The sequence below is a fragment of the Natrix helvetica genome (genome assembly GCF_964273705.1).
Source record: "Natrix helvetica genome assembly, chromosome: 1".
NCBI classification, from domain to species: domain Eukaryota; kingdom Metazoa; phylum Chordata; class Lepidosauria; order Squamata; family Natricidae; genus Natrix; species Natrix helvetica.
Genome location: NC_138548.1, coordinates 255,786,174 through 255,812,244, shown reverse-complemented (window position 1 = coordinate 255,812,244; position 26,071 = coordinate 255,786,174). Strand labels below are relative to the sequence as shown.

The 26,071-nt window shown below is 41.7% G+C and overlaps 1 protein-coding gene across 10 annotated transcripts in view; it reads right to left on the bottom strand.

Annotated features, from left to right (window-relative positions):
• Window positions 1-26,071, bottom strand: part of ARHGAP44 (Rho GTPase activating protein 44) — a 120,921-nt gene that overhangs the window by 6,347 nt on the left and 88,503 nt on the right. For 4 of the 10 annotated variants that reach the window (XM_081965591.1, XM_081965589.1, XM_081965592.1 and 1 more), the window contains exons 12-20: window positions 23,841-23,922; window positions 23,441-23,521; window positions 16,148-16,261; window positions 15,670-15,761; window positions 14,630-14,810; window positions 8,704-8,925; window positions 3,597-4,040; window positions 2,334-2,485; window positions 716-1,093 (exon numbers count right to left, since the gene is read on the bottom strand). In XM_081965591.1, the coding sequence (XP_081821717.1) occupies window positions 716-1,093; window positions 2,334-2,485; window positions 3,597-4,040; window positions 8,704-8,925; window positions 14,630-14,810; window positions 15,670-15,761; window positions 16,148-16,261; window positions 23,441-23,521; window positions 23,841-23,922 (1,746 nt within the window). The remainder of the gene's footprint in view (window positions 1-715; window positions 1,094-2,333; window positions 2,486-3,596; window positions 4,041-8,703; window positions 8,926-14,629; window positions 14,811-15,669; window positions 15,762-16,147; window positions 16,262-23,440; window positions 23,522-23,840; window positions 23,923-26,071) is intronic. The other 6 variants (XM_081965594.1, XM_081965597.1, XM_081965598.1 and 3 more) reach the window with 4 other exon arrangements.

Below are 26,071 nucleotides of genomic sequence, written 5' to 3'. Positions count from 1 at the left end.
CAGAAAGTATCCCTCTTTCCCTCCTTACTATGATAGCAATAGCACTCAGACGTACTGTATATACCGCTTCACGGTGCTTTACAGCCCTCTCTAAGGGCTCAGAGTCAGCATATTGCCCTAACAATCTGGGTCCTCATTTCATTGCCCTCGGAAGGATGGAAGGCTGAGTTAACCTTGAGCCTGGTGAGATTTGAACTGCCAAATTGCAGTCAGCAGGCAATCAGCAGAAGTAGCCTGCAGTACTGCACTCTAACCACTGCACCACCTCGGTTCTTTATCTTACTCTTTGGCTGTTTTGCTGTATACAATACTCAGACTTTCTGATTGAGTAGTATTTATAAAACATGCCCACCTATAGAAGCCTATAGGAATAGACTTCTTTCTTTCCTCTAGTTCATTTAAACTAAAAGAAGGTTAAATAAAATGAGCATTCTTGGTTTTTAAATCAAAACTATGGGAAAACCAGAAAAACAAAGAAGTCCTGCAAAATGCCACTTCAATCTTAACTTGACTTCGGTGGCCCCTATAAGACCTCTGCTTCACTTGGGCTGTTCCCATCTTTGTACAGGGTCCATCCCTAACTCTGTCTTCTGTACTCAAAAGGAAGAAAAACCAGAACCCTCACAAGCTCTTCCCTGTGCCACCTGATCTCTGCTAGTAATCCCAGCTGTTTCCCGAACCACAAGCTGATGTCCCACTTTCACTATCTGGTTACCTGTGGACATGCTCTCTCCAGGAGACATGTCATCTAGTATGGTGTGCTCTGTGGACTGTGGACTGGAGCCAGATGCACTGGATGTGGGAGGCTGTGGAGGTGGCAGTGTAGGCCTCTGTCGTGGCTTGGGGGTGGGCCGAGATTTGGTTAAAGTGCTTGTTAGGGAAGGAGGAGAAGATAGGGAAGGAGCTGCCGCTGGGGAGAGAGGGCCTGAACTCAAGGAGTAGCCTGGTGGGTAACTCAGTCCATAGGGCGATGGAGTGCTGGGTGGAGTGGGAGAAAGGCTGGCCGGAGATGGCTGCCCTGTCGATGGATCAGACATACCACCAGACTGGCCATAAGGACCCTTGGCGGGGAGTGGGGTCAGCTTCTTTGAAACTGCAGATAATGAGAGAAAAAGAGAGAGAGAGAGAGAGAGAAAGACGGAGAGAAATGAGGATCACTGTTCACTGGAACTCAGCTGGTCTTCCTACTACCAGTTTCTGAATACAGTGGACAAATCCTAATCATAGTTAGCAGATGAATTTGAAAAAAAGTCTAATGTAAAACATGGCCCTAATGGTTTATCCGGTAGAACCACATATGCGCCAGTAAAACCACATATTTCAGAGGTGGTATCCTAGACACAGGTTATTCTTTACAGCCTCCCTCCTAATCATCCAAATCCCTCCAATTTCAAACTATTAAATGTTTTGCAGTTTGTTTGCGGTCTTCTTGTTTTAACCAGTTCCTTTGCTGGTACAGGGATTTTTGGAAATTTGATAACAATCAGAAAGCATGCTGAATATTATTACATAAATGTAACTACGTATGAATACTAGTTAAAACTATTTGTTATTAATTTCCATGGAATACATTTTTCCTTTTCTTCTAAAGTTGGGAAGAAGAACCCCCTCTTTACAATAAACCACCTACTATATGTTCAAGAGAACTGGTTATTATTTGTAGTTATTATCCAAATAAACCAGTTCTGAGTTAACCAAATTCCTTGCTGATCTTATTTCAGCAACATGATCTTACCTTGTGTTAAAAAGAAAAAGAGGACAAATCTAAAGTGCTGATTTTTAAAGGACCTCTTTAAAAATGCAGTATTTTGCAAACACTTGGATTATTCCCTTGCACTTGGCTTCTGCTCAGACCTAAGTACCAGATACCTTGCATACCAATGAAGAGAAACTGGGACTGAGAAAATAGGGGGTAGGTAACCTTGGACTGAGGTCTTTTATACCTAAGTCAAATTCTACTTCCAAGAACTCTTGAATTTAGTAGCCTCCATATGTGAGTCTAGTACCCATATGGACAACTTGAAGCTTCCTAAATATGTGTATGCAGCCCCTAATCCACTACTAAAATTAACACTAAACAATTAATATTTGGGACAGTTATATTAGTACTATTTAATTCATTAAATTACAAGATAATCGCATTTAATCAAAGTTAGTTTTCACTCTACTCCCCTTTCCTATTTGGGACAGGCATCTCCTGGCACATCATTCAAAGTTGGCCATAAAGAAATTGAGCACCTCTGCTCTATCTATGGTGGATAGAGGAGAATACTTTTGCTTTCAGTAGTTCTCTATCTTCCAGATAAATTAGATCTGAAATATAAAATGCATACCTTTCCGCAGGGTGTGTGGACTTTGTTCTGTGGATAGCTGCGCTGTAGGACCTGGGGGCTGTTGTGCAGTCCCACCACCTGGTGTTGTGTGGCTGCAAGCTGGGCTCCCTTTCTGCCCAGACACTAGTGAGAGTTCCTTGGTTTTCAGAGTGCTACAAGCAAAATAAAAAGATCAAGAAGTAGTAAGCTATATATGCCAGGAGATGCACACATCTCAGTTCCCTTAATTTTCCTGGAAGAATCCCAGGGTGCTCTCTGATAAGATAAACCAATGATATTTGCAAAGCAAAGCATGTTTATGTCTAAAGGACCAGACAATCTTGCACATCCACCTTCAAAGCAGTTTAAGCATGAGGAGAGCATGAATGAAGCCACAGCCCTCTCAATCATTCTGTACACAGCAATGAGACAAAACAAAAATGGAGGGAAGCTGTTTTCAGCTTATTCTGGCATTCAGTCTGTCCTTATGATGGGGAGAAGAAGGAGTGTTTTATAAATTAAGATACCTTTTTGTGTCTTGGACTTGGGAACATATCCACCATCCAAATCTGTCTCTCATATACCACTCTTAATTCAGTTGACCGTAGGTGACGTAACATCCCCATGAGCCACTCATCTGTCAAGGTTAGCCAATGTGCCCAAATGTCCAAGTGAGCAACAATTTAGCTCAGTAAGACTGAGGCTGGTAGACACAAATCCACTAACTAGAATCTTAGTAGGAGGACTCAAAAACTGTTTTTTGTTGCCTGGGGTCTCTCATAATGCCATATGGCGATGGGCTGGTTAGTTCCAAAGAAACTGCTGCTTTGGCACTGTTGCCTATGGCCCAGTTCACAACCACACTGGATAAAGGATTTTGCTGCACTTCAAAGAAAGAATGGCATTGCTATTGCGGTTTCTCCACAAATTCTTAGAAACTATTATTTTGGGAAGATGACAAAAATTCTCCTGGAGTATCTCTAGTCTCCTTGCAGAACCTCTTTTCTCAAGCTCCCTAGAGAAAGAAGACAAACCACTAAACCATTTTTTTGAACTGTCATTTAGAGTTTGGTATCTATTGTCTATCAACCAACGCAACCAAAATACTCTCGAACATTGAGAAGGCTACTAGCAGGGTGGGATCCAAAGAAATGCCTTTTCTGTTTTCCTGAGGACAGCTGGGTTCTAAACTCCATTCTCTGGTATCCCCAAAGGGTTAGCAGGTGGCAGTCACCCTTCCAGAAGCCACCATGCCCTGCCAGTGTCAAATAAACAATTATTTACCTAGTGAGCCCGGCTCCTCTGTCTCTGGCACAGGTGCAGCTGACCCAGGGGGAAGAAACTGACATGCTGGAGCTATACGGAAGAGTGCCAGGAGGATTAGGTTTGGATAAGGTGAAAGCGGTTTTTGTGGTGACGAAGGAAAGGTTAGTCTCAGGACCATGCAGTTCTGTGAGGGAAATCTGCTTAGGGAGATGTAGGAAATTAATGTCAAATGACTGAAAGGAGGGAGGAGAAGAACAGGAGGAAGAACAAGGGGGAGGAAGTGTTGGGTTGTTCCCTGCCCAATGGTATGGCGGCAAGGGAGGCTCAGGCCTAGTGCATGGGCTGGTCCTGAGGGGGTAAGGGTAGAAGGAAGAGTAGTGGGAGTACAAGGGAGACTTGTCGTCTTCGGGGGATGGATAGATGTAACAGGAATCCGACCAATTAGACGACACACCATCCGTGCTGCAAAGGTCCAAAACAAAAAAACAAAAACAAAAAGGAAAAAAAAAAGAGCAGAGAGCATTTGTAACAAGGAAGCACTGAACTGGAGTTCCAATCACAGCCCCAAAGCATGAGGGTGGCAGAAGAGCAACCAAAAGAGTCAGGGGGGGGGCTGGCAAAGTCCAGATGTTCCCCTGGCCTGGTTTTTACTTCTGTTTGCAAATATATGGCATGCGCCGGAAACCAAGAGGCGGCCAGCACAGCTTTTCCTTTGCCAGCACCTGATCCCAAGACACTACCTGTTTCTAAACAGTTGGGTGGAGCAAGCACCCTAAGTTTGCAGATGACCTGCATGGCTTTAATCTGTAGGGGCAGGGGAAGAACAATTCGATTTGAGTTATCTTTTAACTCTCTTGACAGGACATATTCATTCTTTTAGTATTAATATATTAGTTTCTGTAATGTATTTCTGTAATATATCAATGTCTTGGGAGCTGGGTGGTATATATATATGAAGAAAGAGAGACAGAGAGAGAGAGAAAGAGAGAGAGGGAGGGAGAGCGTTTTCCTTAAGAAGAAAGGAAAATAAAACAATTTCTTTATGGCGCCTAATACACTAATATGCAAATGCCTGAATGTGTACCGCAAGCAGAAAAAAACACCCTAAAAGATTTAAGTGCAAATTGGTGGTGATGGCAGTTTATAAGGAATTGTCGTCCTTTGTGTATCAGATATGAAAGATTCATACTTTAACATACATCCCAGAAGGCTTTTTTTTTTCTGGGGGAAATTCAAGGAAATGCACATCTGTCTCCAATTCAGATTTTATTTACTTGGAAACTGGCAGGTCCTGATTTGAACCAGCTGATTAAATTCCAACAGACAAATCAATCAAGGCATATGACAGTGGTGCAGAAGAATAGAATATGCTGTGAAATTATAACTGTGAAATTAAAACCAGAAATAAGAATATTGACAAAATAAACAAACTGAGGTCAGGAAAACTACAGAAGAAAACATAAAAGATTTCAGTGGCCAGCATACTAAAATGCAAAGCTAAGCGAGTACTAAGATTTGCATAATGTAGGCAAATGTTTGCAGGTGAGGGAGATTTGACTCTTTGCACCAGGGAAGTAACGAAAGTGTGGAATGAATTATAATGAAGCTGCATGTCATTAAGTCAATAGTTGGAACTGTGACCCCTCTTAATTTCTTTCCCTGCAAATCAGCAACAGTGCTGCTGAATGCAGAGAGGAAAAGTCCTTTTCTTCATTTTTAATCTCTTGAGGCTGTCTCCATTCATTCTAATAAAGGGTATCATTTACAGCCAAAGACTGCAGTGACACTAGCATTTCAGAGTTAGAAAATAAGGTGCCCCACAAGGCAGAGAAGGTTTTGGTGGGAATTGCAATTGTGAAATCATCAGATTTCTACACTTTGGAACTACAAAACACTGCCCCTGTCCAAGCCCACAAGAGCATCAAGAGTGCACCTACACACTTCTGAAGGGGAATTATTGGTGTGGCTACTATTTCCAGAAAAATCAAAATGGAATCTACTATAGAATTTTGTTACATGGGACAACGTATTTCATCAGATTGGATCAAAAGTCAGCATGCCTGTAGGCCTAAAAACTGTGTGAAGTCCCCTTTGTCCCAATGATCTCTCACAAGGGAGAGATCTGTTCCTCCCTAGCTTGGTTAGCATAATAACTGCAAGCATTTGCCTATTCTAACAATCCAAAAGAATAAGCAGAAGGAACTGACTACAACTAATATGAGATAAACTGGTGACAGGGACGTGCAGGCAGGGGAGGCAGAGCCTCACCTCTCATCATGAAATAATAATATATAATAATAATATCCACGAGGGAGTTTCATATATATATAAGAGGAGAGGAGGGAGGAGGAGGAGCGCGCACGGGGCGGTACCAGCTGGGCAACCGGCAGAGGCAGGAGGGTTCTCGGAAGTGCCAATAACCTTCCTGCCTCCGCTGTACTTTGCGCACTCCTTGCGACTGCAATAGACGTCCAGAAGTGGCAGGGGCTTGATGACGTCGCCGCAGTTGCCATGTGCGGACGGACGGAGGTAGCCAGAGTGGCACCAAGGCAGTCCGGCGGACGAGCGACCGAGGATCAGGCTGCCTGATCCTCCATCGCTCGCTCGCTCGCTCTTTTGTCCGCCCGGACCCCTCGGCGCCACTCTGGTTACCTCTGTCCAGCCATGCCCAGCAGCGACGTTGCCGACGTCATCAAGACGAAGTGGCTTGGAGGTGAAGTGCTTTTCAGTGCTTTTCTGTGCGTCTGGCATTTAGGTAGATAGCTGGATGTCCTAAATGCCAGACGCACAGAAAAGCACTGAAAAGCAGCTGCTGTTGGGGATCGCGGAGCGTGAGCCGGCGGAACGCGGTCAGGAAGGCGGGAATGGGACCACGTGTCCCATTCCCCGCCTTCCTGATGACGTCACCAGCCTCACCAGCCATAAACCTCACCGCACGTCACTGACTGGTGATATTAATCCAAGTTGGGAAACATTTATTTTCATGCATTATAACAAATGTGCTGTGGGATATCAATCATGCCTAGTGAATAATAGAATAACAGGATGAGTTGGAAGGGACCTTGGAGATCTTCTAGTCCAGTGGTTCCCAATCCCTGGGAAGGGCCCACTACTGGGTCAGGGCTGGGCTGCAGAAGTGGCAGGGGAGCGTGCGCATGCATGCAGCTCTATTTGTGTGAGCGGCAGGTGCGTGCCTGCGTGTGCAATGGAACATGTGCACACTCACCCACTGCTCACACACAACCATCCTTTCTCCCCACGCTGGCCGGTCTGTAAAGTTGGAAAGGTTGGGGACTGCTGTTCTCCTTCTCAAACAGGAAGCCCTATATCATTTCAGACAAATGGTTGTCCAATCTCTTAAAAACCTCCAGTTTTTAAGCACCACAACTTCTGGAGGCAAGTCATTCCGCTGATTAATTATTCCACTGGTCAGGAAATTTGTCCTTAGTTCTAGGTTTGTCTGCTCCTTGATTAGTTTCCATTATCTTGTCCTGCCTTTAAGTGCTTTGGAGAATAGGTTGACTTCCTCTTCTTCAGGGCAACCCCTGAGATGCTGGACACTGCTATCATGTCTCCCCTAGTCCTTCTTTTCATTAAACTAGGCATACCCAGTTCCTCAACCGTTCTTCATATGTTTTAGTCTCCAGTCCCCTAATCATCTTTGTTGCTCTTCTCTGCCCTCTTTCTAGAGTCTCCACATCTTTTCTACATCATGGCAACAAAAACTGAATGCAGTATTCCAAGCGTGGCCTTACCAAGGCCTTATAAAGTGGTATTCACGTGATCTTGATTCTATCCCTCTGTTTATGCAGCCTCGGACTGAACTATTGATTAATTTTCTTTAGACATTGAGTACATTCAATCTGTTATTAGTAAAAAGGCCAAAGTAAGTAGCAGATACTATCTCTATAAGGGCAAGAGAGAGATGGGGCGCAGGATAGCACATGACCATGATAATGTCACCTCAGGTGACTGCGTAAGAACAAAAATCAGATTGGGCAAAAGGATCTAAGTGCTAGAAATGATGCCTTATCAGAAAGAACAAGCCTTGCAAAAATGCAACTGCAAACTAATGACAACTGTGGAAAAAAATAATAATCAGAAAATGGACATCAAATGGAATGATAAAGGTGCCTCTTTTTCCCCATATGCAGAAATTTTACTTATCAAGGAGTTCAATTCAAAGGTCATGCAAGACTCTTCCTGTGGCTTGAGGCTGCCTGTTTTAGTGTTTCATCACTATTATTTTTAAAGGGTTCCTCCCAATGTGCTCCATAATCACTGGTTCTAATGTCCATAGGGACATGCAGGACATTAAAAGTCTAATTCCACACTTTCAGGTAAGGAACTTATCAATGACGGAAATGTAGTCCAGAATCATATGCATGATTCTGACAGGAAAGCCTACTCTCTCAGTATATCACAATGGCAAATATAAGACGTTTCACCTGGCATTCTTGTTACAAAACTGATCCTATACCACAAAATAACTTGTACTTCAAACTACTGATTTAACATCCAGAGATAGATTTTTTTTTTAAAAAAGTAGGTAAGTGGAGGACAGCATTAAAATGGCATCTCAGCTAGTTTAATTTTGCTCTGCTGTCCTGCATTGAATACACTGAAGTTCACAGAAAGCCCTTCAACGGTTCAAGGATAATTGGGGACCCAAATATTGCTTTGATAAAGGGAATGTTGTGATGGAATCCAAAAAGATTAGTAGTAAAACATAAAAAATGAATAAGATACTATTATATGATATTAATGTATTAACCAAGGTGGAGAAGGAAAGAATGGGGTCTGTCGATTCCCTGTAATTGCCAATTAATTTGAGAGGGGAAGGTATAGAAGAAAACTTCTGTTTTACATGATTGGTGCCAATTGCCCTTGCCATCTACTCTCTTTGGAGAATTTTAAAGTTTTTGCTCTCGTGCACGGAAGGTACTGTTATTTTGTACCTGAGTGCCCTCTCTCGCTCTCTTTCATTCCCCCACCCCCATCTGCTCACATACAAAGTGAAAGCTGAAGCGTAACAAAAGAAGGTCAATGCAGGCTTGGGAGAGGCAGATGTGTTCATGGACCACAGAACGCCGTGGTAGCAATCGGTGTTGCTTCCAGTACTTACCTTGCTCGCTCCACCCCTGGTGGGAACCCGAAGCTAGTTGGAGTAGGGGAGGGAGTAGCTGAAATGTCAAGAGATTGCTCAGGAATTGGTGACTGAGGAGTAGCAGCAAGTTCACAAGGCGGAGCAGGGGGCTGCATGGCAGGAGGGGTGGAGGATGCCTTACGAACTACGGAGGGGCCTCTGCGAGCCACCCAAGAGGTGTCCATCACCCTGACGCCCATGCTAGTGGGGGAACACAGAGATACACCCTTACCATCTTGAAAGCAGTAAAGTAACTCACTCACTCTCTCTCTCTCTCTCTCTCTCTCTCTCTCTCTCTCTCTCTCTCTCTCTCTCTCTCTCTCTCTCTCTCCCTCCCTCTCTCTCTCTCACAGAAATTCCACTAAGTGGTCCCTCACTGTTAAAGAAAATATATATTTTAAAAAAAGCACGTCTTTCTACGAAACTCCCTTCTGAGGCCACCAAATGTCCTGGTGTTGGCTACCCCCAATCTCTTGATTAGAGAGAAAGGAGCAGTTTGGCCATGCACTGTACATAAATATTCTTTAAGCCAAAAAAAACGTTATGCCACTTTTTAAAAAAAATTTGCTTTGTTTTCAGGGCATTGCTTGGTTAGGTTAAAAATGCAGGGAAACCCTTGCAATCGCTTGCAAGAGAAACTTCAAAAGCAATGATCTTTTAAGGATAATATTTTACAGCTACAGAGGGTTTTCCAGAGTAACAGCAAGAAGCCTGTGAAAGAAGAAAAGCCGCAATACTGAGAATAAAATTCTGACCAAAAAGTAAACTTTGGGGAAACATTTTTATTTTTATAATGTGCAGCTGCCTGTACATTCCAAGGAGAAAGGAAGAGGTCCTTTGCAGTGGAAATTAACGGCATTGCAGGAAACTGAACGGGCGAAGGCTCAGTGACTGGAGCACATGCTTTGCGGGCATGAAGGCCCTGGGTGCAGTCCCCATCGCCACTTTATATATCCTAGGCAGCAGGGATGTGAAAGGCCTCTATTGTATGATCTTATGGAGCCTTTGCCTCTAGGTAAAGTAGCTCTGTATGTCCAAACACTTGCTCCATTCCGACTGCAGGGAAAGAGACGCTGGCTTTTATGCTGCCTTGTCATGACCCTCAGTTGGGCAAAAGAGGGCTCTGTCTGCCAAGGCTGTGGGTGCTCTGAACAGGCTGGGTTTGAATACTGGAAAAAAAGAAATGGTCCAAGAGCTACCCAGAAAATACTGTACCTTTGGATTTTCCTAAGGCTGCATGGACAAAAACACACAGACATTAGTGTAACACAAACTAAGGCCAAATGGCTCTCCTCCTGCACCAGCAGTGGCTATCTATGGGGGGAAAGGGAGAAGCCTCTGAGGGTAAAAGCCTGGGAATCAAGTCTCTCCAGCTGAGGCATCTTACTACAGAGGAAGCAGGGTGTTTAATGGAAAGAAGAACCAGAAAAAATGGAAGGATTCTGGGAAAACAATGAGCTCCCACCCGCCGTTCCCTCTCAGAATGTGAAGAGATGATTAGGAGAAGCAGAATGAAGCAAATTACAAGGATTGTACTTTTGCTGCTACGGGTGTTGTGGGGTTAGGGAGCCAAAGGATCTATAGGATGGATGGATACATGAATGAAATGGGGATGTGTCACAATTCCTGTGTGGTTCTTCTCTCTGGATCAAAGGAGTTAAGTTTTCGTTCTTGGCAGCGAATGTTTCATGTCTGATGTAAGGACAATACTGGGAACTGAAAGCTATTAACGCACATGGAAAGCTTTAAGAATCAGCCTATCGTCTGTCTCTCTCTCTCTTTCTCTCTCAAGCTAATTTGTACTCTCTTTATTGCTGCTTGTTTGGGTTCCTCCCCATCACAATCCTCTTGGGGCATCTGGGAAATGCTTTGAATATAATTTCTCCCATATTTGTATAGCCAAGGATAGAATATAGCTCTGTGACAGGGAATTAGGTCATGAAAAAGTAAAAAAAAACATATATTTGTATTTTTGCCTTTGCTTGACTAGTTTTATGTACTGAAACCTTGGCTTAATATATAAAAACAACATCCGATAGCTAGAAGCAGGATAAGAACAATGCATGACAATCCTCAACTGTTTGATGCAAATTTCACAGACGCCCCAAATACAATCTTATAGGGCTCCGAGGTTGACAAAATTTGACCTGGAGCGTCTGCGTGCAGCCTCTCATCGGATGAACTGGCACGAAGAGGGGAAAGCACAGAAAGAGAGTGCCATGTGCTTCAAAGGACATAAATCCCTTCTAACTTTGTCTCTGGTTCTCAAAGGATTTGTCTCAGAGATTTGTGACCCTTCATTAAAAAAGGAAAGTCCCCCATCTCTGCTTTAGGGAATCTCCATTACGAAAAAGATTATGTATTATCCAAATCTTTTATCCACTTCAGGCCAAAGAATGCGTCCAAGACTTGGGGTAGGTTAGTTGGTTGATGATAAACTGACCTGGACATTTTTGGCTAATGATGAAAAGAGCTCATATGTGGGATATTAGCTATTCATGCTTGCTACTTGACTATTTTATTATTCAATGTGATGTGCAAATGTAATTGGTAACATACAGATAACACATTCTTCTCTTGATGATTCCCCAAAATGTATGTTTCCCCAAAAACTTTCAAAAGGCAAGATGTGGAAGACTGCTCACAGAGTCACTGTCTGACAAAGTTTCTCACGGTAATGTGAGCTAATACATAGTTAGCGCGCTGGTGGCTCAAATCTGGCAGTGAATGTGATCCTATCTAGATGAAGCACAGTTCCTACTATTAAGTGAAAGAGATGATGGCAGTGAAGAGGGTTAATGTTGTGCGTACTTTCCACAATCTCACTGAATCACTTAACAGGAGTCTTGGTTAGTTATTAGGCTGCTCAAGAAATATCTGGAGTCAAACTAAACCTCATGCTCAATGGCCTACTTACTGAGTTGGCAAAGCATTTTGAGGGCTGAGCAACACAGATTTACTTCAAATTAGAGAGTCTAGTTCCGTGATGGCGAACCTATAGCATGTGTGCCAGAAGTGGCACGCAGAGCCATCTCTCTGGGCACAGAAGCCGTCGCCTGTTGCTCTTCTGGGTTCCGGCATGTGCATGTGTGCCAGCCAGCTGGTCTTCATGCACACGCACCTGAAACTGGAAGAGCAGCCTCCAGGTGCGCATGTGTATGCCAGGAAGATGACCTTCTGGTTTCCGGTATGCATGCCAGCACATGCACTCCAGAAACCGGAAGAGCAGATGGCTGGTGTGCATGCGCGTGCTGGAAACCGGAAGATCATCTTCCTAGTGCGTGCATGTGTATCGAGTGGCTACTCTTCTGGTTTCCGGCACTCAGTGCTGAAAAGATTCGCCAACACTGGTCTAGTTTGTCCAAACAGAGATCATTCTGGAGATCCACAGAGTTGGCAGATCAATTTCAATTACTTACAATTACTTCCTGCTATCAGATTCAGCTCAGCTCAGTTAGATTATATAGGAAGGGGCTCTTTGTTATTCCATATTTTAGAGATATTGATGGCATGGTAGTTTTATTTTAAAAATTCAAAACTTTTCACGTTAAGATCACCTTTGCCTCTTAGTGTTTCTTCTACTTTGATTTTGTTATTTTGTTATTTTGTTACTTAGTTATTAAAAGTTTTGTTATTGGACTGTGCATTGTTTTAATCCTGTTGTTTTTCTTGTGGCCACTGAGAGTCACAAGATTGTGGCGGATAAAAAGAATGAATGAATGAATGACTGTGATTTGAGAAGTAGACAAGATGGATATAAGAATCATGCCACCTTTCTTAATAAGGGCAAGCAAGTAAGGGTTAACTGAACAGGAATAGTTAATGATTCTTTATGCAATGGAGAGATGCTCACCAAAATGGGCTGGTACCAATTTTTTTTTTGAAGAAGAAGACCTTCCTGGACCCTGAGATCTTAGATAAATACTTCTCAGTAGTGATCATTCCTTTGTAAATAGATATATGTAAATAGATATATGTGACAATTTATGCACTGTTCTGAGATTCTTTAGAAAGAATGAGTGATATTGTATAATCTATTATGGTATGGTATAATATGATTACATTATTCAAGCTGTTCTGCTCCTGTAGTAGGATTAATGTGGTTTGCCATTACTACCTTCTGAGATTTTTTTTAAAAATTTCAGCCTTGCCTATAGTCTTGGCATTATTACTTAATGTAGTTGTTAACTATCTGAGTCCTTGGGAGAAGGGCGGCATATAAATCTAATAAATCCAACCCAATCCAATCAGTAGTAGCAGTAACAGTAGTAACAAAGGCCATCCTGCTTAGCTTCTGAGTCCAGACAAAGTCTGGTCCAGGTGCTGCCACGTTCTAAGGCAACAAATAAAAATAATAAATTGTTTTGTTTTAAGAGTGAAGCCAACCTCCTAGAATGTGGAAATGTTTGCTAGCACCATGTTTTCCTGAAAATAGGACAGGGTCTTATTTTCTTTTGACCCCCTGAAATAAGCACTTGGCCTTATTTTCAGGGAGGTCTTATTATTATTTATTATTTTTGAGGTGCAGGAGGTGACGAGCGTGGTCACCTCATGGCTGCTGCTGTGTTGCAATATTTTTTGGCAGGGCTTATTTTTGGGGGAGGGCATGTTTTGACGCATACGCTCAAAAGCCCAATTGGGCTTATTATCCGGGGAGATCTTATTTTCAGAGAAACAGGGTATTTGTTGATCTTTGTGGAAATAGATAGGAGACAAATACATGTCACTGTTGGACAATGAAGATTCAACAATAGCCATAGGTTAAACTGGATAGTTGATGCACAAGGAAGCAAAAAACCTTTCCACTCTTGCTAACAAGCTTGGATAGCATAAGACTCCAGAACTATTGCTGCCTTCAGGACTATGGTTTGTTCACATGCCAAACTAAAACATGATTACACTAATCATTTATGCTATCATGGTCTAATAGAACCAAACCATAGCATAATTTCTGAACCCAGGGTATAGAAGCTCAAGCCAAAGACATTTGATCTACTCTTGCATTTCTTATGGCAGTAGGAAACACATGATAAGAATTAAGCATCTTTGGCTAAATTGTCATAGTACAAGGAAATGATGAAAACAGGATCTTATAAGTATCACAGCGACCAGGCTTTTTTCTTCATCAATGCCTATGCTAGTCTTTTATTCCTAATTAATCTTGATGGTAACAGAAGAAAGGGAGTTGATGATGGTAAACTATCAATGATGGAAGAGATTGCTTTGGGAATTTCCAAGCAGAGGTGTCAAACTGGTGGCCCACAGGCTGGAAGCATCATGCACAAGCCACGCCCACCCTGGCTCCAGCAAGGCAAAAAACGTAATGCATCATGATATGTCACATAATGCAATCAGGTTTGACACCTGTGTCCTAGCACAACTTCCCTCAATCCCCTACTAGGATAGAGATAAGCGTGTGACCAGATGCATAATTAATTTAGTTCATAGTTCACTGACAGGCAGATAGCACAACTTTCCTCTGGAAAAGTTGGCCAACTCAGGATGACTTTCTAATATGTTAGAGTAAGCATAATTGGCACATATTCCTGGGCCTCATAGATCACTGCCCTGGCTTCTGCCAACTTACCAAAACTAACCTTTCTCTCCACACTTGTCCAATAGAACAAATACCACTAGTAGAGGCCAGACAGGCAGTTAGGCAGCCAGGCAGGCAAAATAGTATATTTCCTTTCAACAGGCCACAAGTCTCATGCCTGGGGATGGAAGAGGCACTTAAGAGCAGGGTGAAATGTTATGAGAAGGTGATGAGGCACCTATTCTCCTTGAAAACATAGCCATTATTTCACCTAGGAAGTAGCACTCCAAGCCAACATAGCTTCTTCTTCTAGCTTGCACCCCAGATTGCCCCCATACTCCTTCCACAACAAAGCAAAAGGGTCCCTACCCATCCTTCTTGTAGAACTCAAGCATCATGTTGTCCGTGGCCACACTGAGTGGTCGTCGGGTCTGATCTGAGTGCTTGTGGTCAGCATGGTCCATATCAGGTGACGGCATAGAATTGTAGTTTGCATTGTGGTTCACATGCACAGGGCTTCCATAGTTCCCAGTCAAGTTGAATTCAATGTCTAATTTGGAGAGACAGTAAAATAGTCATGCACTGCATATGTTGCAAACAAAGGTCTAACAAAGACTAGCTTCCATCTCAGAGAAGAACCTCATCCCAGTAGGAAAGAGTCTCTCTCATACAACGCGAATGGGATAACTTGCCATAGCCAACTCGTTGCGGCAAATCCACTGTGGCCAACTCACCAGTCAACTTGCTGCAGCCAACGCACCATGGGCAACTTGGCGCAGGATAACTCACCACGGCCATCTCACCACGAGACAACTTGTTGCAGGACAATTTAGCAATTCTATTTAATTAGTTTAAATAAATAGTAGTTATTTTAATTTTTCACATTTCATTCTGTCCCTTTTTTTGCATCCTTTCTTTAACGACTCTATTCCACTGTTTCTTCGTTATAAATGTAACTCTTGTCCTGCAGTGACTTGTTCTGTGGCGAGTTGTCTTTCAGTGAGTTGGCTGTGGGTGAGTTGGCCATGGCAAGTTGGTCGTGGTGAATTGTCATAGACCCCCTCACACACACACATACACACACACCACCACCACATATGAGAAGGCAAACTAGCAAATCCTTATGGCACTTATCAGGTGATAGTACTTTTCAAAAAGCAAAGCTAAAGAAAAGGCATAAAATCACGTTATCTTGGAGCTCCAGCAACTGGTATCACCGTTCTAGACACCATGACCTGATTAATTGTTAGAGAAGTACTACTCATCTAGGAAAGAACAATAGGTAGTAATTGAGAAAGAGCTGCACAAGTAACAGAAGTGATATCTAACTCTCACTCGTAGCCCCGGTGTGGTCTGGCTCTGCTTGACAGAGGCATCCAAAAAGAGTAGATGGAAGAAAAGTTTCCTACCTCCAGGAAAGAACCAATCAGCATGCTGGATAAGGGGTTCAATAATTGCAACTATCTGTAGAGAGACTGTTGCCATCATCTCTGTGATGTTTCTGAAATGAAAGAAGAGATCCACAAGGACAAAGTCATGAGAATAGTGAGGTCTTTTGAGTGAGGTCTCTTTTCTTTTGAGCAGCACAGTGAGTGAACTAAATGACAGAACTAAAAAGACTGGGAAAACTTGAAGATCTGCTGCTTCTAATTTCAAATTAGCTTGCTTTGCATCCTGCTTCTACAGTGCTCTTTGCCTTGTGCCATGTCTCATTCTATAAAAAACAATTTTAGACATATGAAACCAATAAGACACAATTTGATCAAAGTATTCCTGTTAAAACCAACATCTGCAAAGTATAGCAAATAAAATATTGTCTCAGAGTTTACATGGTTTTATAATACCTAGAATTTTAAAACAGCAAAGCCCTAGACGTCAACCTCTTACCCTTCTGTCTGAGGCCAGAGGAGATTTGGCCCCAGCACAATAGCTATGTTGCTTGGTGTCATTTTGTTTGCATCTTGGTACTCGGTTAAGTTTGCAAGGAATTTGATCAGGTACCTGTAGTGAGAGGAAATCAAGTTAAAAATTAAAGTGAAAAAATATAGCTGCCAGGGTACAAACCCATGAACTGAGTCTGGTTAATTTGCTAAAATGCCATCAACCAAATGCTTTAGCTAAGTTCATGAGATTAAAAAAAAGGAGTAGAGAACTCAAATATCACATCCATTTTCAGAAAAGGGGCCAAGATATTTCTCTATCCTGGAACACCCACTTCTGCAAGAAAGAACAATGAAGCAAATGACACCATCTTGAACTGAGAACCATTTAAAAGCGGAAATGATGAAGATCTGATATGGGTCTGAACCATCCATCCTTTGGAAAAGTAACCATCAATAATATTTGAAGTAGCCTATGGGGATTTAAAGTAACATTGATCCAAATTGTTAGTATTCTGGACCAGTTCCGAGTTTCAATGTTTGGCAATTATGTTGAAGAGGCAACTTGGGAGCACCCATTATGGCTCTAAGCAAAAGTGACAGAATCTGTTCATGTGGTAAAGGTGAACCAAACAATGGCACTCCCCCAGGGATTCAAAGCAGCATGGATAATTTGAACCTTTTACTTTTCTATTGCTTTGGAAAACAACCCCTAGTACTTATATTGATTAACTTGTTAAATTGTATAATTATTAAATGTCCATTTGTGGCTTCATTCATTGTGAGGAAACTTTAAAATGCTTCCCCCCCCCACATCACAATTTACGACCAGATATTCACCATCAGGTTCGCCATCACAGCTCTAGATGATATCTCAAGGGAAGGATCATGCTAATAAGTGAAGAATGGGTTGTGTTTTTACTAGGAGTGGGTTATTTTGAGTTGCTAGAGCAATCTTGAAACTGAAGTTTACTTTTCCTTCTTAGTGCTGGTAGTTGGCCTTTCTTGAAGGGTAGGCCACGAGGACAGTTCTCCTATTACTCCAGACAGCAGGGTCATGGCCTCTGGCAGCAATGTGAATTCTTCTGCAACTGGGTTAATACTAGAGCACTCCCTCTTATTGAGTGGGAGCATCTTATGTATGAAAGCTATTATTGATGATGATAAGGGTGCAGAGGCTGGCTTGTTTAGCTGAGGGGAATTATCCCCTTCATATAGAGGTAAAATAATGTTAAATGAATTAGCAGCTGAAAATGCTGTTCGCAACCTTGATCTAATGTCCTCAAATTTTCTACTTATGTTCCTGCTCTTCCTAGAAAAACAATTTAGGGTATTGGAGTGGCTCCAGTGGTGGGATTCAATTTTTTTTTGCTACTGGTTCTGTAGGTGTGGCTTGGTGGGTGTGGCAGGGGAAGGATACTGTAAAATCTCCATTCCCTCCACACTCCAGGGGAAGGTTACTGCAAAATCTCCATTTCCTCCTGAGCAGCTGGGACTCGAGGCAGAGAATAGATGGGGGCGGGGCCAGTGAGAGGCGGTATTTACCGGTTCTCTGACCTACTCAAAATTTCTGCTACCGGTTGTCCAGAACTGCTCAGAACCTGCTGAATTCCACCTCTGAGTGGCTCACTATTTTTCTTGTAGTCTTGAGAAATCATCTGAAGGTTTGTTACACAAGGCAGTGTTACCATATGAGGGCCTTATCTTTCTCTCTTGCTTCTGGTTGGCACTCTTCCCAAAGCTTAGCACAGGATATGGACAACTATCTTGAAATAGTCTTGTGGCAACTTACCAAAAGTTCTTGCTAAACTTTAAAAACAGTTGAAGCGGAACTGATTGTTCAAAAGTCAGCACAATTTTCTTATGATCAGGTGACTATGTTATATCTGTTATTTCATTTGGACTTATTCTGTATCTGAGAAGCTGGGAGAGAGATTTCACTATAGCGTATTTTGTGTTTCATTGATTATTAATGTGAATCATGGCAATATACAGCATTATTTTTTTTAACTGTTTCACCTTCACATATATTTCATTTTGTCCTTTGGTGCTAAAGTTTCTATTCTGGTTATTTGCTGTATAGAGATGAGATGTGATACAGATAGTCCTTGTTTAGTGACCATTCAAAGTTACAGTGGAACTCCGCAAGGGTACTTACGACTTGGTTCCAAAAGTTCAACAGTAGCATTTCCCTGTGGTCACATGACCACATTTTGGGTGCTTGATAACTGGCTGGTTGCAGCAATCTATGACTTATGATGCCTCCCCCCCCCCCAAAGAAAGTGGTTTTGCCCAATTTCTGGCAAAAACTGTCCATAGGAATGCATTGACTTTACAATTGTGGCATTCACTTAACAACTGCTGCAAAAATGTTCATAAAATTGGGTTGGTCATGAAGGTAACTCAACTTACAAGTAGCATGATTTAGGACAGAAATTCCTACAGTGAGGCGAGGACTACCTATACCCATTTGCATGTGAGGTGTTGCCCTGTCAGCTTCTTTTGAGGTCATTTTTCGCCCTCCGGAGGCTTCCCTAAAGCCTCCAAAGCGCGAAAAACCGGCCGTACAGACAAACCAGAAGTCACTTCTGGTTTGCTCGTAGGGCAGTTTTTCACCCTCCAAAGCCTTCAGGGAAGCCTCCTGAAAGCCCCTGAAGGCTCTGGAGGTCAAAAATCGGACCTACGGGGAACCCATTAGTTCAGGAATGGTGACCTCCAGTTTGTCCATAAGGCCGATTTTCAACCTTCGGAGCCTTCAGGGAAGCCTCCTGAAGGCTTCAGAGGTCAAAAATCGGTCCTACAGACAAAATGGAAGTCACCATTCCCAAACTTCTGGGTTTTTCACCCTCCGAAGCCTTTAGGGAAGCATCCGGGGGTGGGGGGGGGAGGCTGAAGATGAAAAAACCACAGCAAAAGCGGAAGGGGGGATCACTGATTGCGCGCATGCGTGTGCGCTGGGGGACACATGTGCATAGCATTATGGGTGTGGCACAACCTATGGACGACCCCATGTGCTCCCCCTGCTTTTGCCATGGCTGCCAAAAAAGGTTTGCCATCACTGATCTATACCATTATACTTTTTGTATTACAATCCACATTAGCTATTTTGTCAGCTGCTGTTGACAAAGAGTTTAAAGTTTTTTTTTCTATTAAAGATTTTAATTCATCTAACTTTCTGTTGGCATCAGACGGCAGTTCAAAAATAGATATAATTGTGTGGGCATTAAGCAAACAGGTTTTTTTGAAACCAGGGACAAATCTGTACTGTTTCTTAGCAGGTTGTCGGTTGCGTCAGATATTTCACTCTCAGGCATAGATCAAGATTCTTCTCCTTCACTTCTCTCTACCATAGTTACATCACTGGATGTAATGGGCTGAGAGCATAACATTGAGACAGGAGGAAGAACTGCACCCTAGACACTGGTATGACATGAGAGAGTCCAAAGAAGGAATGGAGATGGTGAAAGCAGAAGGGACCCTCCATAGTTATTTGGAAAGCAAAGGCAAGGGAGAAGTGCTTTCAGAGTTATAAGATAGTTTATGCAACCTTACAATAAAGGTAGTCTTAGTATTCATGATTTTGCTGTCCTGTCTGGACTACCTTGAAGGGCTGAGGTTGGATGACAGAAACTTGTATGATTTCCAATTTAATAAGATATAATATTAATTAATTATGGGTACAAGGTGCAAAGGGGATTTAATTGTCATCCATATTCAAAAAGTCAGCTGCTTGTGAGTAGTTTTCTCAAGTGTTGAGTTCCTCCTGCAGCTTCCATACTTAGCCTTTGTAATGTTGCTATTCTTATGCTTGTCAATTACAATTGATTTTGCTTATATAATTCAATATTGAGTTTTGAAGTAAAGGTACCTCCAATCCAAAGTATGCTGAGTAAATAAAAAAAGATACAAAAATAAAATAAAAATAAAGTAAAACTGAATGCATACAGTAACTGGTATGTCAGTTATTGGAAATAGGGAATTCATGAACGGCTCACTTAGGATTCTGCTTAATAAATTATGCTTCTTCTGTTTGAAGAAAAAATGAATGTTGCCTTTTATCCTCTGGGAACCTTGATAGGAATAAGGATACCTTCTTCCACAAATAAAAGTTAGTACTGGAATTAGATCTGATGAAATAATAGCATTCATGGTATATTGGTCTGCTATCTTTTGAAAAAAAAATGGATGAAACTCAAAATCAAGAGAATGTGCAACCTAACAAATCACTGTACAATTGGAAACATTTTGAAGGAGAGCTAGATCTGATTTATACTGAAAATGTACACTATATTGCCAAAAGTATTCGCTTACAACTGAGTCTGATTATGTGGATGGGTGAGCAAATACTTTTGGCAATATAGTGTATAATGATCAAATCCAGAAAGACAAACTCAATGGGACGATTGAAGTGGATCCCAAGGTTTAATGATATTGGACAAAATCTGAGGCCTCCAGCAAATCTGGATCAATCTAATTTAACTGCTCTTTGGTCAAGAGCTATATTAGGCTGGAAATTTGCTTCAAAGAAGCATTTTGGAAGAGTGAAGAGTTTTAAGGATATTCGGAAACTATGTCTGTTACATGATTACTCAAATACATGATTAGGTGGCAGACTCTGAGAAGAGATGGAATAGAAAACCAATACATGTAATGGTCCTTGACTGTGCCTTGAAATCATTGGGGGACTTACTCAATGTCACTAATGAGCAGAACATCCTGTTGGCCTTAGAGAATTCAATGGATTCCATTGTCCATTCAATCAATTCGATTGATCTCTTGAAAAGATGAGGGAACTACCATACATGGTGCGGTAGAGAAAACTATAATGCTTTTAGTTTGCTGATCTTAATGTGACTCATAAAGGGGAAAAAAAGAATTGTGTGAGTTCATTTAGTAAAAATATTGTGTTGCTTACAATTGCTTAGTGAATAACTTTAGGAGGTCAAATAAATACATTTAATGCATGCTTAAGTTTGCTGGCATTTGCAGAACAGTCTCTTATAGCCATATGGCTGAACATCTGCAGAGCCAGAATGAGGTTCTTGATGAGCAGCTCTAAAGAACTGTGAAGAAGAGTTGAGCTGATTAAAGAAAATAAGAAAAAAAAGAACACTGATAAAACAGAAGGAAGATCAGTTCCAGTTCCACGTTGGATGTGCTAATTGTGTGATAGCTGAAAACAAGACCAATGGATTCAGTGGAAGCCACATGCGGGCAATAAGACTCCTACCAAACCATTTTGCAAAATCTAAAAGAAGATTCAAAATGAGGTTTGGCATAGGTGTGTAACCCTGGGCATGAATCATATAGATCATGTCAAACCCACAGCCAGTGGGCCGGATGTGTCATGTGCTAGTCAGACCCACGCCCGGTTTAGTGAAAGGGGAAAAAGCCATATGTCATGTGACGCCACCGTGATGACACGAGTTTGACACCCCTGATATCACAATGAAGAAATCTAAGAATGACCAATAAATACATTTACTTGTGGGTGCTAATTGCTAGATATGTCATTTAGTACAAGGAGTGATATGTTGCGCACCTTTAGTATTTGTGTATGATCCAAAAAGAATGCATTAACTCGTAATCGTGGCCACTTTCATGATGGCACTCCTCATATTATGGAACACCTTGCCTTTCAAAAGGCTGTTAAAGTCATCTTGTTTCATCAAGCTTTTTGTAGGACCTGGGCTGCCACTATAACTTTTCTTAGAATCCACTCCATGGTATTTGTTTAGCTTTTTTTTAATGATTTTCCACTATGAAGTGCTGAGCTCTTAGAAGTAGGGCAATATTTAAATACTTGTAGAAATAAATAAGTTAACCAAGCTGTTAAATCACAAGGCCTGTCAAACAAATGAATAAAAAGTGAAAACAATACAGAAAAGAGACTTGAGACACAGCAACCGTCACAACCACTGCAAGTTTCTCTCTGAAACTTCCTGTTCCACTTTCATTTCTTCTCACAACTGCCTCCTAAGAAATGGGTCTGGCTGGCAATGAGGGAGAAGAGAGTGAGAGGTTAGTTCTTTATTAGAGATCATGAGTTCATCCCTAGGGCCAACCTGGAAAGCCTAACCCTGTGATGGCGAACCTATGGCACATGTGCCAAAGGTGGCACATGGAGCCATTTGTTAGGGCACACGAGGCGTTGCCCTGTCAGCTCCAGCATGCATACACATGCTGACCAGCTGACTTTGGCCTTCTTTTTTGGCCATTTTTCACCCTCCGGAGCCTTCCCTGAAGCTTCCAGAGGGTGAAAAACCACCCAACGTGCAAACTGGAAGTTCGGGAACGGACTTCTGGTTTGCACATTGGGCCATTCTTCACGCTCCAGAGCCTTCAGGGAACCTTCCTGAAGGCTCTGGAGGGCAAAAAACTGCCTTATGGACAAACCGGAAGTCACTGTTCCCAAACTTCCGGGTTACCCATACAGCCATTCTTCGCCCTCCGGAGCCTTCAGGGAAGCCTCCTGAGCCACTGGAGGGCCTCCAGGGGCGGGCTGTTTTTGTTCCCCCAGGCTCTTAGAAAGCCTCTGGAGCCTTGGGAGGGTGAAAAATAGGTCCATCGTGGGCCTAAAGTGTGTGGGGGGGAGGGTCACGCAGATAGCATTATTGGTGTGGGCACACCTGTGCATGATCCCTCTGTGCTCCCCCCCGCTTTTGGCAAACAATCCGAAAAAGGTTAGCCGTCACTGCCCTATCTGGTCTGCAGAAAAGCATACATCTAGCACAGGAGACAGATTACTGTAGAGTTGAACAAGATAAACATATTAATAGATCCGGCCTGGCCTGAATAGAATAAATTAAATTATTAATTTTAAATTGTTAATTTTAATTTAATCCTAAATTTGATTTAAATTGTCAATGGAAGGCTATTGGATTGCCTATTTAATCTTTTTTAACTTTTGTTATATGTGTTTTTATGTTGTACTTTGGGAGAAGGATGGCATATAAGTCCAATAAAACCAAACCAAACCAAACCAGATCCATTTGTATAGTCTTGTCTATTGATTTTTGAACTGTGTTTGATTTCTTTTCCTGGTCTGGAAAAGGTAATTCTGCTATGATGCTAGTAAAATGGGAAGTGTGTGGAACAAATGAATGAATAAATAAATTGGGATGGCAGATATAATAAAGTTCTGCAAACTTCTAGATAGGCTATGCTGACCTCCTCAGTGTTCCTTATTCTCTGACTCTAGTCCAGTATCAGAAAGGGATTCTCTTTTGAAGTAGAATACTTGCCCCCATGATTAGTAAAATAAATACAAAACCATATTCTTCAGTTTCTCTGCACCTGCCTTAGATTATTGTAGCTGGCCTTAGGCAGTTTCTCAAGGGCATTCCATAGAGCTTGTAATCTTTTGTCTTGGTCCTGAATGCTAAAAAGAAAGAATAACTGAGATTAATTCAATAGCAAGGTAGGTGAGATGGTAGCAAATAAATCTAATAAATAAATAAAACTGCAAAATAAATGGTAAAATAACAAACAAAATATATCAGGGTCATTCTGATTAAATAAAAAGTGGAATTTCAGGGTGTTTCCCCTGCATTTGTCTTTCACAAAAACCAATAGAGTTTATTCCCAAATAAACCTCTGCAGGGTTGCCATTTTATTCACATTCTAATTTGACAGCGGGAGGCAAAAAATTTAGAAGGCAGAGAAACCTGGCTAAATGAAAAATTGTTGCAGGAACTCACTTAGAGGCTTGAATCCATTCTTCATAAAGTTCAAAGGTCATGAGTGGTTCTGGCAACTCTCGAAGATAGGACTTCAGTGCCCCTGTAGAAGAAACACAAAAATAGAGAAAGAACTTTTTCTTCTTTTGAAGGTCTATCTTTTTCTTATCCTTCCTTTGGCCTTGTGCTATACTAGCAGACAAGAGTAAAGTTTTGTAAATCGCCTAGACTGTACTGTACTATGGAACGATATACTGTATATAAGATATATATCCAACTCTGCTATAGTATTGTATTGTAAATAGGAGTCAGCCATGGGCAGCAGCTGCCAAAAAAACCAACACAGTTCTAGGCTGCATCAATTGAAGGATAGAATCAAGATCACATGAAGTGTTAATGCCACTTTATAATGCCTTGGTAAGGCCACACTTGGAACATTGCATTCGGTTTTGGTCACCACGATGTAAAAAAGATGTTGAGACTCTAGAAAGAGTGCAGAGAAGAGCAACAAAGACGATTAGGGGACTGGAGAGTTAAAACATATGAAGAACGGTTGCAGGAACTGGGTATGTCTAGTTTAATGAAAAGAAGGACTAGGAGAGACATGATAGCAGTGTTCCAATATCTCAGGTGTTGCCACAAAAAAGAGGGAGTCAAGCTATTGTCCAAAGTACCTGAAGGTATAACAAGAAGCAATGGGTGGAAACTAATGAAGGAGAGAAGCAACTGAGGAGAAATTTTCTGACAGTTAGAACAATTAATCAGTGGAACAGCTTGCCTCCAGAAGTTGTGAATGCCCCAACACTGGAAGCCTTTAAGAAGATGTTGGATAGCCATTTGTCTGAAACGGTATAGGGTTTCCTGCCTAGGCAGGGGGTTGGACTAGAAGACCTCCAAGGTCCCTTCCAACTCTGCTAATGTATTGTATTGTACGTCTAAGTGCTACTGCTATTAACAGGCTTAAGAGCATACTATTAAATAAACAGAATTCAAAAGAGGGAAAATATTTTAAGGTCTTTGACTCAATCACACTATTTTCATTGGAAATATGTTTTTGGGCGGATTATGAGAAGAGATACAAGCAATCATTGACTTACAATCATTTGTTTAGTGACCGTTCAAAGTTACGCCACCAAAAAAGTGACTTACAACCAGTTCTTTCAATTATGACCACTGCAGCATCCCCAAAGTCACATGATCAAAATTTTGAGTAGTGGACAACCAGTATTTATTTACAATGGTTACAGCATGTGATCCCATTTGTGATCTTCCCAGACGGCTTCCAAAAAACCAAGTTAACGGGGAAGCTGGATTCCTTTGACTGGATGACTTACTTAAAAATTGCAGTGTTTTACTTAACAACCATGCTGAAATAGAATAGGTTGTAAAATCAGACATACCATATTTTTCGGAGTATAAGACGCACCTTTTTCCCTCAAAAAAGGTGAAAATCTGGGTGCATCTTATACACTGAATACAGCATTTTTGGCCTTCCGAAATGCCACCCCCTTTGCAAAAATGGTGGTGCATAATCTTTAGGAGGCTTCCAGAGTGCTCCTGGGGCTGGGAAGGGCAAAAATGAGTGAAAAACGGGCTGTTTTTGACTTGCTTCTGGGCCCACCCAGCCCCCAGGAGCACTCTATAAGCCTCCTAAAGGCAATGCATGCCCTTTTTTTTGACAAAAAATAGGGACGTTTTGAGGAGATCTGCAGAGTGCAAATTTTTTTTTTAATTTGCCTCTTTAAAATCTTAGTGTGTCTTATACTCCGAAAAATACGGTAACTCACCAATCATCTTGCTTAGCAACCAAAATTCTGGTCTCAGTTGTGGTTGTAAGTTGAGGACTACTGTAATGTTCTGCTCTAGTATTATAACTAGCAAATAGTGATATACACAACAAGAATGTAGGCATATAATAAGGAATTTGTTCTGTTACAATGGAATATATCGATAGATAGGGAGAGAGCAACAGCCACCGTAAAGTACTTCAAAATTTGCCTGGGAACTGTTGAAATTAGCATACATTAAGCAAGTCAGTCACTTGCTCTTTTGCTTTAAAAAGAGAAAGTCCAATTAAAATCCACTGAATTGTTTCAGAAAGAAAATTGCTCTATGTTGTAATTATTTTGTACATTTTTCATAGTAAATTGTAATAAATTCGGAAGGTTTTTTTTTTTCACCGCCCCGAGTCCCTCCGGGGAGAGGGGGCGGTCTAGAAATTTAATAAATTATTATTATTAATTACTTGTCCA